The 14,730-nt window shown below is 42.0% G+C and overlaps 1 protein-coding gene across 1 annotated transcript in view; it reads left to right on the top strand.

Moving 5' to 3' along the window:
• LOC105931644 (dolichyl-diphosphooligosaccharide--protein glycosyltransferase subunit STT3B) overlaps positions 1-14,730 on the top strand; it is a gene marked incomplete at its 5' end in the record, with an annotated part of 39,067 nt that overhangs the window by 18,305 nt on the left and 6,032 nt on the right. The window contains 5 exon segments of the mRNA XM_036131608.1: positions 1,142-1,353; positions 6,030-6,217; positions 7,783-7,954; positions 8,455-8,628; positions 10,025-10,138. Of these exon segments, the coding sequence (XP_035987501.1) occupies positions 1,142-1,353; positions 6,030-6,217; positions 7,783-7,954; positions 8,455-8,628; positions 10,025-10,138 (860 nt within the window).

Raw genomic sequence — 14,730 nt, forward strand, 5'->3', positions numbered from 1 at the left:
ATGGGAGGGTTACGAGTTTTCTAAGGGTTATTCCATGTCTATGGTGCATGAAAGCTTGTTTTACCGAAGACTGTTGAAACTCAGGAAAACATTTAAAAGAAACCGCTGCGGTGAACGCAAGTGGCAGCAGCTAGAGCTGATGGACAGACGGCTGCTGAGATTCTCTGGGAGTTTACCCAGCAAAGCTTCACAGATAAACAAAAACAGACGATGTTGCCTACGAACACTTGATGATGTCCAGCCAAGCCACTCATAAAGAATGCAGTGGTGAGAGACAGAGGAGCTTTTGCATTCATATTTGCTGTAAAACTGTAGCTCGTATAGGAACGATGCAGATATGGGAAAAGACTAAAACGTGTTGATGTAACAGATTTTACCTGTTGTTGTCATCTGGATCCATTTAATGCAACACTTTCACATTACAGGTCAAGCTAAATGTACTTTGATGTTGCTTCCAGCAGCCAGTGTCACGCTGCACACAGCTTGGCCCGTTTGAAGGCGACGCTTTCGCTTGAAGAGGGTTTTGTGAAGCTAAGGACTCAGCTTATGCTCTACACTTACTGTTTATAAAGAATCTAAAGAGGAAGTGAAAGAAATGAGTGCTTTTACGTCCTGAAAGACCTGAAAACCCTCTTTCTACAGCGGTAATCTGTTAAGTCTATCTTTGCATTTTTGATTAGTTTGTGGTTATCCATCAGCCTCCCGTTTCATGATTTAGCTGCATTGGTCGAGCCTTCTTCCTCTCCTTTGATAAGTTTTTTCAGCAGACTCAAAACACTGACTAGTTATTTCTATAAAACTTTTTCCATTTTTTTAAAGGAAGGGGTCAAGGGCAGAGAACCTTTCAATGCTTAATAAAACAGTCATAGCGGTCCGTTTTGTTCAGCACTTAATTAACCAATAATGGTTATTGATTAGCCGTGCACCTGTTGAGCAGGGCGGGCGTTTGTCAAGGGCAACGAGCAGCCGGCGTTCTCTCTGTCCAGGGATGTGCAAAGCAAGCAAAGACTTATTGTGCTGCCATCCTTTTACTGCTTGGTCTCTTTATCTCGCTGGTTTCTCTCCTCTCTGTGCTTGCATTCACACCATGTCTATCCTCGCCTGACCTTTTGTTCTGCTCTCCTTTCTCCCTGCCTTGCAGTGGCGCTGTACGCCATCAGCGCCGTGTACTTTGCCGGCGTGATGGTGCGGCTCATGTTGACGCTGACCCCGGTCGTGTGCATGCTGTCTGCCGTGGCGTTCTCCAGCGTGTTCGAGCATTACATGGGAGACGACACGAAGCGAGAGAAGCCTCCCGCCGAAGACAGCAGCGACGAGGACGACAAGAGGAATTCTGGGAATCTTTACGACAAGGCAAGTCGTGGTGGGAAAAAAAAACACTGAGAAGTTGTACTATTTAAGTAATTCAAAAGTAAAGTTGTTGTTTTTTTTTGTTTAGATTTGTTGTGCACAGCGATATGCCGCAAGTGTTTGTGTTAAATCTAATGATTATGGCTTATAGTGAATCAACATGTGGCTCTGCGGAGGTGTTCAGGAAGCCCAGATGGCTCAAATAGCAGCCTAAAGCTCATCTGCCTTGTTGGCTCTGGCGTCTCTGGGATTTAAGTGAAGCCAGTTTGTCGACCAGACAAGCTCAGTTTTTGGTCATTAAACCCAGTATTGATGCTTCTGGCAATGAGGGCAGGTCCCGCTGGAAATTAGGATCTCCATAAAGCTTGTCAGCAGAGGGGAGCGCAAGGTTCTCTTGAGTGTAGGTGTAGAAAATTGGACTTAATAAAACACTCTGGTTCAATATCAGCAGACAACACATGCTGGAAAAAGTTTCAGCCAGAGAAGGAAACGGAGTGGCAGAAAACGAAGAAGGCGAATCAGATGATGCGGATGCAAACATGGCCTCCATGTTTCAGGCAGATGCAGCTTGAAACCTGCAGGCATCTCTGCAGGAAAACCTCCTTCTGGATCTGAAGCAACTTGGGTTTTGTGCCTCTCTACTCTGAAAGCTGCGGTTAACCCTGTTGCTTGTGGAATCTTTCATTGACTTGTTTGAATACAGCCCTCTGAGAAAGGCAAGGTGCTTTAGCAGTGCCCTGTTTTGGCTTACGTTCTTCATCGATGACCATCTGCTGGATTTGTCTTGTCAGCAGTCTTTTCAACTGTGTAGGACATAAGAAAATCCATAGACACGTTTTAATGGGCCTAAATTTCTGCGGTGGTCTTTACTGGTCCTACAAAACATCAATAAACACTTGAAATATATCACTCTGTCTTTAATATCTATAGCAAACATAAATGTTTTTTCTTTCCAAATTGAAGTAAGTTTCCGCTGGTATTCTTATTTATCGAGGTGCACTTGTTTGTTTAACACTTAAAGCTGCTAATGAACTGCTGCTGAGTGTCCCTTAATTTCTTCCACCAGAACCTGTACAGTTTGAATGTGTTTACACATTAGTCTGCTTCCCTCGTCACTCCCCGACTGTTGGAGTAAGCTGTGATTCAGCAGTGACTCAGCTGCAACGGTTTGCTGCTGCTGCTGCCATCCTCACTTTGCTAGATTTAGAGACACCGTCCTGAATCGCTGCACTACAGTGAGAGAAATTAAGACATTAAAAGGTCCTCCTCACCCTGCGACTGCAACAGCATTTCCCCCCCGAGGTGTTTTCTGTTTAAGGAACGGGTCTTGTAAACCAAATAAATGCCTATAAAAGTAGATGTTGCAAAACTCTGGAGCTACACCATGCATCAGCAGTTATTGATTTAGGAGCATTAATGTATTTATGCATTGTTTATACTGACAGCTTCACTGAGGCAGATTGTAAATGTTTTTTCTTTTATGAGCAAATCATTCAGTATCATCAACCTGTCGTCGTCCTGCCGAAAGCTTGTTTGTCAAAGGATTCTGTCCTCTGAAGTAGTCCTGTTTACATTCGGTTAGTTAGGCTCTTAATTAAGTTTTATTTATTCAGGCGGTTTAATCAAGGTAATGGGCCTGCTCCACAAGAGCAACCTGGGAAGGAAATACAAGCTCCTCTCATCAAATCAGAACGCTAGTCACACCAAACGTTTATCACACTCGGCGGCTCAAAATATCGTTAGAAACGCTAATAAATTAAACTCTGCCATAATCCCGATACTGTTCATTTCAATATAGTTTATTTATCCTAATATTATCTCAACGCAGGTTAATAGACAGACTGATCCCGTTTTTATATAGTTCTGTTAACCCAGTTTGGTCCAAATTTTAATAAGAATCAATTAAATCAATGCAGTCAAACTTAATGATCATTTAAACATTCAGGAAGCAAAGTCTACTGCATTTAGCATGCTTTTTTTTTGCTTTTTTTGTAATACCTTTTGTGTGCATGTGGCGACAGTGGAAAGGAACCTCCCCCTTTTAACAAAAATAACTTCCTGCAAAATCAAATTGAGAGTGTGGCCAGGTGGAGGTTGAGGATTAACCTGGCCAGCCAGAGTGATAATGTGCAGCATTGTCCGTTCTGCACAATATGAATCTGGGACCGCTCCCATGGAATGAATCCCTTTGGGGAGAGGAGAGACATTCAGCAGTAACTCTCCAAGCTGATTGGGCAAAATGACACCTAGTGCCCGCCTACCAAGGATTGGTTTTAGCCAATTATGGTATCAAATTAAAACGTAAGCAGCAGTTGTCATGAGAAACCACAATAAGGTAAGCTAGTGAAGGCACTTCTGACTTCACTAGTCCTTTTCTGTGGGCTCAGCAGCTCTCGCTTTCGTTGCACCGGTATGTCCCGCCTTAAACCGCAACACTGCAGCGTGATTGGCCCGAAGCATTTTTTTGGTTCGGACAGAAATGGTTGGAGCTGGAGCGGTAAAAGATGGATTCTCGTGTGTTTGTGAACGCACAAATACCGCGAGAATTCATCTTGTTGGCAAGGTTAGTAGAGGACAGGAAGGAAACACAAAATTTAAAATGCATTAGGACTGGACCAGGAACACTTTCTGTTGGACAAAAAAAATCAAAATGGGAGACGCAGCAAATTGCAGAAGCAGAGTCAGCAGTCCTTTCCATAGGAAATAGGAAAAGAACCAGGATGCACAACAGGGGCAGAAAAAGACAGAAAAAAATTTAATTTCTATTAGAAAGAAAAACATAGTATTAGTTACAGATTGGGTAGTGATGTCTAGATAAACTCTGAAGTCCCTTCTGTGGGAAATAAATACAGAGTACACAAAGTTAATGGGAGCAGTTGCTCCATCAGTGAATCCATCCAACAAAAACGCAGAAGCTGTGGGACAAGATCACTTTCTATGGGAAAGGAAGACAAAGCGTGCACATAGTTTATGACAATCCCTAAGAGCTTGATTACAAAGGAACGTCTCTTCTTATTTGAAGACATGTCACTGCGAATCCAAAAAGCTTCTTTAGTTGTAGTCATCGGTTTCTGAGTGTCAGACTTGTGAAGGCTGCGCCGACGATGGGAGACAGAGGAAACCCACAGCCACATCCTCTTACTGTTTGTTTTTCACATCTGCTTTCTTCACTACTCTTATGCTTTGGAAGTATCCAGACAAAAAAAAACGAGAGCATATTCTGGTGCCTTTTAAGCCTAGCACTCTCCAAGACTGCCCCCCGCAAGGATAAAATAAATCCAGCTCAGCTGTGTAGCCATCCAGTGCAGTGAAGGCTGCTCAGACCTCTAAATTTTAGCTGCAGCTACACTAAAGGCTGCATGGGCCTAACCAGCATTGAAGAGCCAGCTCATAGGGTCAAGACTCAGCAGTTAATTTACATCTTGAAGACGATGGCATTTTTGTCAGGGGAACTGTGAAAAGGCAACATTAAACAGAGTAGGTGGCCTCAGGTTTCATCTTTCTAACACCTACACTGCATCCTTGACTTCTCTCCCCAGGCAGTTTTAAAGCCGTTCACACCCGGAGACAAGTGACCACAGCAGGCACCGTGTCATCATGTTTGGGTTAAGCGACAACAACCCAAACTTTTAACTTAATAGAGCGTAAGGACCAGTGTCTCGTGTGACCTTTACAGCCCTGTTAAGATGATCATGACTACATCTTCCACGCCTGCTACGCCTAACTTATGTCCCGAACTGAAGACGTCTTTCGGATGAGTGTTGAAACGTCTTGAGGAAATGAGAACATCCACACCTTCATAACTGGGAGCAGAAACTCCACCCAGGAGAGGGACTTGGCAAAGAAACACTAGAGTTAGGAGTACTCCCTAGGAGAAAGAAAACCCACGAGTTAGCTGTGCACCTATGCTGTTAGGAAGAAAATGCAGCTAGACATAAAAACCACCGTGCTGGGGGTATCTTCCATGGGGATAAAGAAAAGGTTAATTATCTAATTGTTTGAATTGTTAATGTCTTTGTCCAAGAATGAGACATGACCAACCATTGGAGCGATGGGATTGGCTGATTTTGCAGCACAGGAGAATAGCGGAAGGAAAAGCGTTCAAATCGTCCAGCTTTCAAGGCCTAAAGCGGCATAACTGTTTAGATTAAACAGAACATTTTAGTTTTTGCGCTTATTCTCCCTCACAAAACCTAGCTGGTGGTTCCAACAAAAACCACAGTACTTTATCTTTGCTTTATGTTTCATGCCTGTACGAATATAGCAATAGCAGTACGAGTGTTGGTTTCAGCTTAACGCCTCATCACCTGGACAAATTTGATGTTTTGTCGTCGTTTACATTTTTTTTCCGTCCCAGATTTAAACTTGCCGTTTTGATCTCGGAGGCAGAAGCTGCACATATTAATTCTTATGCAATCCTCCTCTGCGGCAGAGCAGGGATTTTCAACCGCTCTACAATAATATTAACTCGTCAGAGTTCACGCGGCGGCTCTCTCGACGCGTCTTCACACGGCGCGGGAAAAAAAAAAATAGCTGTGGACACTCCAAAAGACTTTTCTCATTTAGACGCATTAATAATGCATTTCATTAAATCATTTATATCTCTGGAAGCCTTTTTTTTTTTTTTTTTTTTTTTGGATTTTCCGGCCTGTAAGAAGAGTGCGTGTCTCCCCCTGCAGGCGGGCAAGGTGCGCAAGCATGTGTCTGAGCAGGAGAAGGCGGAGGAGGGCCTGGGTCCCAACATCAAGTCCATCGTCACCATGCTGATGCTGATGCTGCTCATGATGTTCGCCGTCCACTGCACCTGGGTGACCAGCAACGCCTACTCCAGTCCCAGCGTGGTGCTGGCGTCGTACAACCATGACGGGTGAGAGCCTGAGCAGATGTTGCCTCACCGCGTTGCTGGATGTTTAAAAACTGCTAGCAGCTGCGGGAAGACCGATTCTAACACTTTACTTGCAAATTAGCTCACATGCATCTGCGCAGGACTGCACGGAGCTGTAGGTTCGTATGGCTGAATGTATATTTCATGAAGTGTAAGGAAATGGTGACGTGTCCCTGCGAGATCTGATATGACTGTTTAACACGGTTTCTCTAGGTTACAGCAAACATCGTTGGACCTTCCCTGAATTTGTAAAAAGCTCATATAATATTCTCTCTGCGATGCTTCACAGGCCTAATTATTCTTTTAAAGCCCCCAGGAAGAAATATTGAAGGCTAAATGGTAGGGCCCACAAGTTCTCATGCATAAATTTATGACGTTACAGTAGGAGCACAGACAATGGTTTAATCACGCTATTCTGAGCTACATGGCTGTCAGATTGGCTTCATCCTTTTTGGATCTACGCAAACCCACACGTTCACGCGTAAATGCACCACCACAGAGTTAATGGAATAAATGAACCATATGGCTCATTGACTTATCTTCAGATAAATTTAATAACAGCTTCTCAGTTTATTACGGACAGATTATCTTTATCAGTTGTTGCTATTTGGAAAGCTAAATTTATTCCTTATTTATGCTTATAAAAGTCTCATTAAGATTAAAAGCACTTTCCCAAGAAGCATCTGGTCCCGAAACATTAAAATCTTCTGCAGGCATACATGGCCTATTTAGAAGTATTGATGGTGCTTGAACTTTTTCACGTTTCATCACGCTGTAAACGCAAACTTTAATGTGTCATTTGGGTTTTAATGTGACCAACACAAAATAGAGCATAAATGTGAAGTGGTAGAAAAAATTATGAGGTTTTCGTCATTTTCTATAAATAAAAAAAATGAAAAGTGTGGTTTTATCCAGCACCCCTTTATTCGAGAAACTGAAAAGTATGAGCATGTACAGCATTCAATATTTGGGCTCCTTTTACCTGGCTTGCTGCAGCAATTTGGAGTCTTCATTAGTTGTCAGTTCTAATCATCAAAATTAAAAGAAATAAACACTTGAAATATATCAGTCTGTGTGTAATGAATAAATATATTATACAAGTTTCACTTTTTGAATGGAATTACTGAAACAAAATTAAACTTTTTCACGATATTCCAATTGACCAGCACCTGTATTCTTGTGATCGGGTGGCCTAGTCAAAGTCCAGACCCTGAATCAAGCTGGAAATGTTGGGCAAGACATAAAAACTCATGTTCACAGATGCTTTCTATCTGATCTGCCTGTACCTGATCTATTTTACAAAAAACGGGCAAATAATTAAGTCTTGACAACTGTAAAGGTTGTTTTAGACGCACCCTTAAAGATTTAATTTGAATAGTTTTGTTTGAAGACCTTCCACTTCATCTATGGGTTGGTTGGTCTAGGTTTATCACATGCAGATTGTGCTTGCAAACACCACATTAGGAGTTAACACTTTAGCAACCCACCGTACAGTCCGGCTGTCTGTGTCGGGACCTTTCAGCCGTTTTCTTTTTCTCTGCCGTTAGGACCCGTAACATCCTGGACGACTTCCGGGAAGCTTATTACTGGCTGAGGCAGAACACAGACGAGCACGCTCGGGTGATGTCGTGGTGGGACTACGGCTACCAGATAGCCGGCATGGCCAACAGGACCACCCTGGTGGACAACAACACGTGGAACAACAGCCACATAGCCCTGGTAAAACCCTCCCCTGTTAATGTATTTTTTTTTTTTTTTTTTTTTGCATAAATCTACCCAGAAAAAACAAATTGTTGCTTCTTGTAGCAACTGAATCATTTGCAGCTCTTTAGTGAGTCGTTATGTAATTGCCACATTATGCATCATCACTTGTTTAAACTTGTTCTGCTGGATTTTTTATTTTTTTTTTGGAAAGTAAGTCAATTCTTGTCAGATTTTCTGGCTTTGATTTATTTTTCATTCTCTAAGCTGCAGAATGCAGACAAATGTTTTTATCTCTTAGTTAGATCTTAAAGCCCTCCAGCTTTGCTTCGTCTTGTTTTTACCTGCTGCCTCTCGTCTCTGTAGCGTCTATCCACAGGAAATGTAATTACAGGGAATACATGATTGTATTCCTGTTCAATAATTCTCCTTTCTGCCCCAGCAGTATTGAAGCGTGGCGTCTTTTCAAAACAGGAAGCGCCAATTAAAGTCTGACTCCGGTTGTTTGATGTTCGCAGGTGGGGAAGGCCATGTCCTCCAACGAGAGCGCGGCCTACGAGATTATGAGGTCGCTGGACGTGGATTACGTGCTGATCATCTTCGGAGGAGTGATCGGCTACTCGGGCGACGACATAAACAAGTTCCTGTGGATGGTGAGGATCGCTGAAGGGGAACACCCCAAAGACATCAGGGTGAGTGATGGATGGAAGTAACTACCTGTGAATAGAGACTCCCAGACCTCAGATGATTGAGATGAGGGAAGATGTTGGATCTAACATGTGTTATTAGACTTGAAATGAGGGAAGCTCGTTTGATCCAAACAAAAAAAACAACAAAAAAAAAACAGGAGCAGATGCGTTTACCAGTGATATCGACTCATCTGGCTAAAAGAGAGTTTAGATCTGCAGCAAATTCTGCCTTCGTGAATATTTATAGCGTTCAGTTTTGTTTGAAGCTGCCTCCCCATTATGATTGTTTTTGGCAGATTGTTTTTAACTAATCTATCGATAATGAAGGGTTTAATTTATTATTGTACACGTCGTCTTCTGTTTATTCGGGACCGGGTTGTTGGAGGGAGGGGGAGCAGTCTCAGGAGGGACTCCCAGGCAGCTCCTCTGGGGGAACCCGGAGACGTTCCCAGGCCGGCCCAGAGACGGTGCCTCCACCGTGTCCTGGCCTGCCCCCTGGTGGGACATGCCAGGAACACATCCTGAGGGAGGCGTCCAGGGGGGCATTGGGAACAAATCCCAGAGCCACCGCAGTTGACTCCTCTCAATGTGGAGGAGCAGCAGCTCTACTCTGAGCCCCTCCTGGATGGTCAAACACCTCACCCTATCTCTAAAGGATTTCCACGCCGGTCCGCCTGTTGATTTCCATCTGGTGATTTCCCCTCACTTGTAAACAAGACGCAGAGATACCGAGATATTTAAACTCCTTGAAGCAGGACCCCCTCCATTGGAGAGAGCAAGCCACCCTTTTCTGGTCTATTCATTATCCCACTGTAAGTGTAGCAAGAACCAGTTTGTAGATTTTGACTTTTGACTCAGACTTCTCTGCCATCTTCTGCTGGATACCTGGATTTTACCATTTAACCAAAATAAACCCTTAGCTTCACAAAATAAGTACCTTTTTATGTCTACATTCCTTATTTCTTTGTATAAATTCCTTTTTTTCTGTTCTTTAAATTTATTAAACTTAAAACTCATCATTATTTGTGATTACATAGCTTACATCTGGAGGAAAAATTACATTTAATTTACTTCCCCACAGTGTTTTAACTAGATTTTAAAAATACAAACATTATGCTAAATAAAACATCTAATTTTGTTGTCTTGAGTTTAAAATGAGAAATGCATAGGATCTCTTTGTTTTGTTTTTTGTTTTTTTCATTTTAATGATCTGTGATCCTTGTTTTTTCTCTGGAGTAGTTCATTCAATAAGCTCCTCTGAACTTTTCTATGCACTCTTCATAAATAAAATAAAATTAATTTCTAGAATTGTAGTTCCAGCCAAACAGCCAGATAAATGTGTATATAATGTTAGATTTTTTTATGCCCGTTATCAATGCTTCCTCTTGTTGTTTTCCAGGAGAGTGACTACTTCACTCCTCAGGGAGAGTTCAGGGTGGACAAGGCCGGTTCACCGACTCTGCTCAACTGCCTCATGTACAAGATGTCCTATTATCGATTTGGTGAGATGCAGGTGAGGCACGGACGTCAACAAAAAGTCATTTCAACAGATCATTTCTTCACCTGCTGGGGGAAACGGGTTAAGTCTCAGGAACAATTCCCCTCCTCGGAGATTTATTTTTATTGGTGTTGTGATCCACTCCACGGTTACAAATAATGAGCTCCGGCTCCGTGGCGCAATCAAAAACTAACAAGCAGTTGCCATCACCAATCAAAGGGAAAGGCGCCACTCTGTTTCAGAGTACACAGTTTCACCAGGAAATAACAGGCATCTGCCAGCACTAAAGGTGAAGCATTCCTGCCACTGAAGTTTCAAAGCAGAGCCGGCTGACAGGAAGGGATTTTAAAGGAATTGCTTCGGGGGGCATGTGGTGTTGGAGGCTGTCAGTGGAAATATGAGGGATTGTCGAAAAGCCTTTTTTTAAAGCTGTCACAGCTTCCCGTGGCAGATTTCAGGTGGAGAGGTGGGAGATCCGCCCCGCTAGGTGCTTACATCCCTGCTTGTAGAGGCGGCTCGGCCGGCGAGTTCGGCTGAATGGATGCGGCTGCAGACCACAGAGAGGCTGAAGCTCAGAGCGGCTCAGAATATTGTCAAGAGAGACAAACGCCGAGGTCAGGATGAAGGAAGTGGGGGACTCTGGGGAGAGTCCAGAGAAACTGAGACATCACAAGGAAACATGGTCCTTACATTATATTCTAAACAGTATTCTTTACAAATACACAGTTTGCAAAATACAGTGCCAGAACAGGACCCGAGGGTACCTAATGGTATCGATGGGTAAGAAATCTAAAATGAATTCTTCTTTTATTGCTGCAGCATAATACCATGCTGAAAAAATGTATTCAGTGGTCATTGTGGAACAGAATCCATCTAAATAAATGTAATCTTTTTTTAAAACTTAAAAAAAAATTATACTAAGAATGGAAAATATCGAAATCTACTGTTGTAACATTTTGCGGCATTTATTGTTGCGATGATGGAATGGACAGCACAAAGTACTTAAATAGAAATTATCCCAGCCTTTTGGCTATAAATCCATCACAGCTGATTGTAAGAATCTTACAAAAACAATTAAACTTATCCAGTTGGCTACCGTATATTTCAGACTATAAGTCACACTTTTTTTCATAGTTTGGCTGATCCTGCGACTTATAGTGAGGTGTGATGTATCTCTCAAATATAACATGTTAAATGTTAATTCATACCATCTAACATGAACGAAGGAGTAAACATTACCGTCTATAGCCACAAGAGGGCTCTCTAGGCTGGTGACGCTGCTCATGTAACACTTAAAAATAAATTGAAACATTAAGTCTGAACACGTTTGTCCGTTGTTTCCCTGTTTCGGTATGCAGAGCGTTGTGTGGTGCAGCTGGAAGAGGGAGCCCAGACCGCGACACAACCCAGTCATCGGGCTGTCCGTGAAGCTAATAACAGCTAGCGTTAGCTTATGTTGTCCAGGCGGTTTACAACTTCACTGACACACGTACAAGAGCTTTACAGACCTTTCTATGTTGCTCTCAAACATCCGTGTTGTACTATTAGCGTAGCAGCATTACGCTCAGTCTAATTTCAGCATAGTTTTGACAACTATTCGCGTAATGGACCATTAAAGGCCTTCCACACAGGAGGTGATGTGCACACCGCTGCGCTCTGAAACCCATTATTTTCAATGCCATGCGCCGCTGCGATCAGAGTTCAACTATGCTAAACTATATGATAAAAGTTTAAGGTCGTATCACTGTGGAAAAGGAGCTCTTTAAAAAGCTCCCTGGACCTGAGGGGCTCATGCATCCACAGCCTCTTCCTCCTTGCTGCACTAATTCACCTAACTAGCTTCTTAGCATGGGACAGTTGCATATTTTCTGCTGACAACAAAACAAATGACTGCCTACCTAGAGCCGAAGAGCCAGCGCAGCGTGCAGCGCTGAACCCCTGAACCCTGCAGCAAGCGCAGCTCACTCCACGTCTTGTGTGGAAGGCCCATTAGGCTGAAATGCGCTGGCTAGTTAGGCTAATTTACCCCATTCAACCTCCCAGGTCTGTTCTATGTTATTCAGCCAGTGGTGAAATAAACCTCTAAATAAATGCGCCCTGTAGTCCCAGCGACCTATGGTCCGAAAAAAAAACAAAAAAACAACGGTATTTCACTGCAACAAGTTCATTCAGAAGACCAACTATAATGCAGTGGCTCCTTAACTACACAATTATTGCGTTCACTCATATTTTAAAATGTAAACTCGGGATTTATTGATTCTCTCAAGAAATCAACAGTGAAAACATATAGTCGAAACATTACATAGGAGAATCCCAACAAAGACTGTTCATGGGGTTTGCAAGCATTAAGATTTTCTCATTTTGCAGTTTGAAGCATATAACAGTTAATGACAAACATACCTTTGGACAAGGTGATAAGTTGACTTATTGCTAATAAAAAGGACTTTGGCCTCAATTTGTTGAGGCAATGAGTGAAAACAAAAACCACAAACATTAAGGGTTGGAAAAAAATGTTTTTTATATTTATAAAAGCAACATTAAGGGTTGGAAAAAAATGTTTTTTATATTTATAAAAGCAACATTAAGGGTTGGAAAAAAATGTTTTTTATATTTAAAAAGCTTGTCTTAAAAAATAGAAGCAATGTGACTGATTGACTGAGATTTCCGATACATGTGTCTGGCACTGTGCACCTAAGCTACTGTTTATATTGTTTCACAATATTTGTCCTCTGGAGCTGACAGAGAACAGGAACAAGACGCTGTAAATGTGGCACAGAGAGGGAGAGTTGTCTAAAAACGAGAAAATAGGAGAAGAATACAATGTTGAATGTAACTGGAGCTCAGAAAATCGAGGTGGGAAGGACACGGTAACAGTAGCAGCGTCTGAAGGACGAGCCGTCAAGGGCTTTTAGAGCTGAGTAAGAGACACAAGAGGTTGTTTGAGTGGCTCAAACAAAAAATGTAATGGATTTGTTGCTCGAGGGGAAACTCCGCAGCGTTATCAAAGGACTGTCGAACACTATGTTTATCTTTTATAATTAAGTTTCTGCTGTTTTTTTTTTTTTTTTTCATTTTTCATTTTTAATCTGTTGAGCTTTAAATTCAGCCGGGTAGCTTTGGGATGTAACTTTGTTTTTCAAAGTTTTACTTGTTCCATAGAAGAAATAAGGCAGCTTTATACAAAGAATTAAGAGTTAATCCGACTCTAGCTCAATGTGTTGGTGTTTGGTAGCTTTTTGGAGACTTTAAGAGATCCCCGTCTATACCAACACAAGTCTGATCTGGAGTTCCTGCGTCAACAAAAACCATCAGCAGGTTAATTGTGACTTGAATAGACGTTCAAGGTAATTAAAGAGCATTGTTACAACTGCTCTCCCTCATGGTTTGATGTCCGACCTTCAGCCAAAACGCCTGGTGATCATTTTTGAGTCATCTGGTATAAACGGAAGACATAAACCTGTTGTCCAAATGGTTGCAGATCTATCATGGCATTAGAAAGGTAATTTGTTTTAGTAATTTCATTCAAATGTGAAACTTGTATACAGACTACCTACAACCCAAAAGAAAGTATCAATGTCTAAAGAGTATTGCGTTATAGTCCAGTTATGGCCTCCTCAGTCATGGGGAAGAGTTGTGCAGCAACAGAAAGCCTAAAGGTATAAAACAGAGACACTTTGCTGTACTCCATCCAGCTTTTCTGTTGTCTGCTTAAAGTTCTGCGCTCTCTTGGTGCCCTGCTGCTCAAGTGAACCGCTGAGCTGCGTCTGGACAGAGCTAATGGGATAATGCAGTTTACAGCCTCGCACATCCATTTTTCCTCTGACTTTATTATAAATACCATAAAGGTAGGGCTGGACGATATAGGAAAAAAAAAGCATATTGATAAAATAGAAACCATATTGATCGATATTAATAATCATCAGCAAATTCAAAACATATATTTTAAGTTTTATGTTGTTGCTTAACAAGCTATTTTTAGATATAGAACACACAAACACTGGTTTCAACTCTTCATTCAACCAACTTTTTACCAAAATTGCACGTTTTTAAAAAAGAGAAAAGAATGCCTGAACTCTGAACTCTTTGAAGGGGGCGGAGCCTTTGTGAAGGAGCGTTCCTGGGTCTGCGTTTGTGATTTGTTGGGAGGATGTAATGACTGTAATATTAACCTACATCATAGAATGCAAAAGGAAGGAAAACTGTTATTCTATTTAACCTTTTTTTATCTATCATCGATATATATTATTGAATTATCGTCCAGCCTTACATACAGGTAGCTAAGACTTGTTCTTGTAGTGACAGCTTCCACCCCATTAGAGGGCTGTTGTTGTGAACAAGAGGACCCGTAGCACTCAGCATGGTGCGTTTGCTGATTGAACATTTTGGACAAATCTAAAGCCTGCAGTCACCAGTCAGGGGTGATGGAGCAGATGATTGGCCAATTCCAGTCACCAGCCAATTTCCTCTGTGCATTTTTTGTCCAAAGGGATACAAATATCAAATTGTGACTTGTTCCTTATCACAGTGAAAGTTGCATGAATGACTGAAGGTGACAAATGTATCAAGTTGTAATGTTAACACCTTGTTGAGGTGGAGGCTTATTCAGA

The sequence above is a fragment of the Fundulus heteroclitus genome, unplaced genomic scaffold (genome assembly GCF_011125445.2).
Source record: "Fundulus heteroclitus isolate FHET01 unplaced genomic scaffold, MU-UCD_Fhet_4.1 scaffold_442, whole genome shotgun sequence".
NCBI classification, from domain to species: Eukaryota; Metazoa; Chordata; class Actinopteri; order Cyprinodontiformes; family Fundulidae; genus Fundulus; species Fundulus heteroclitus.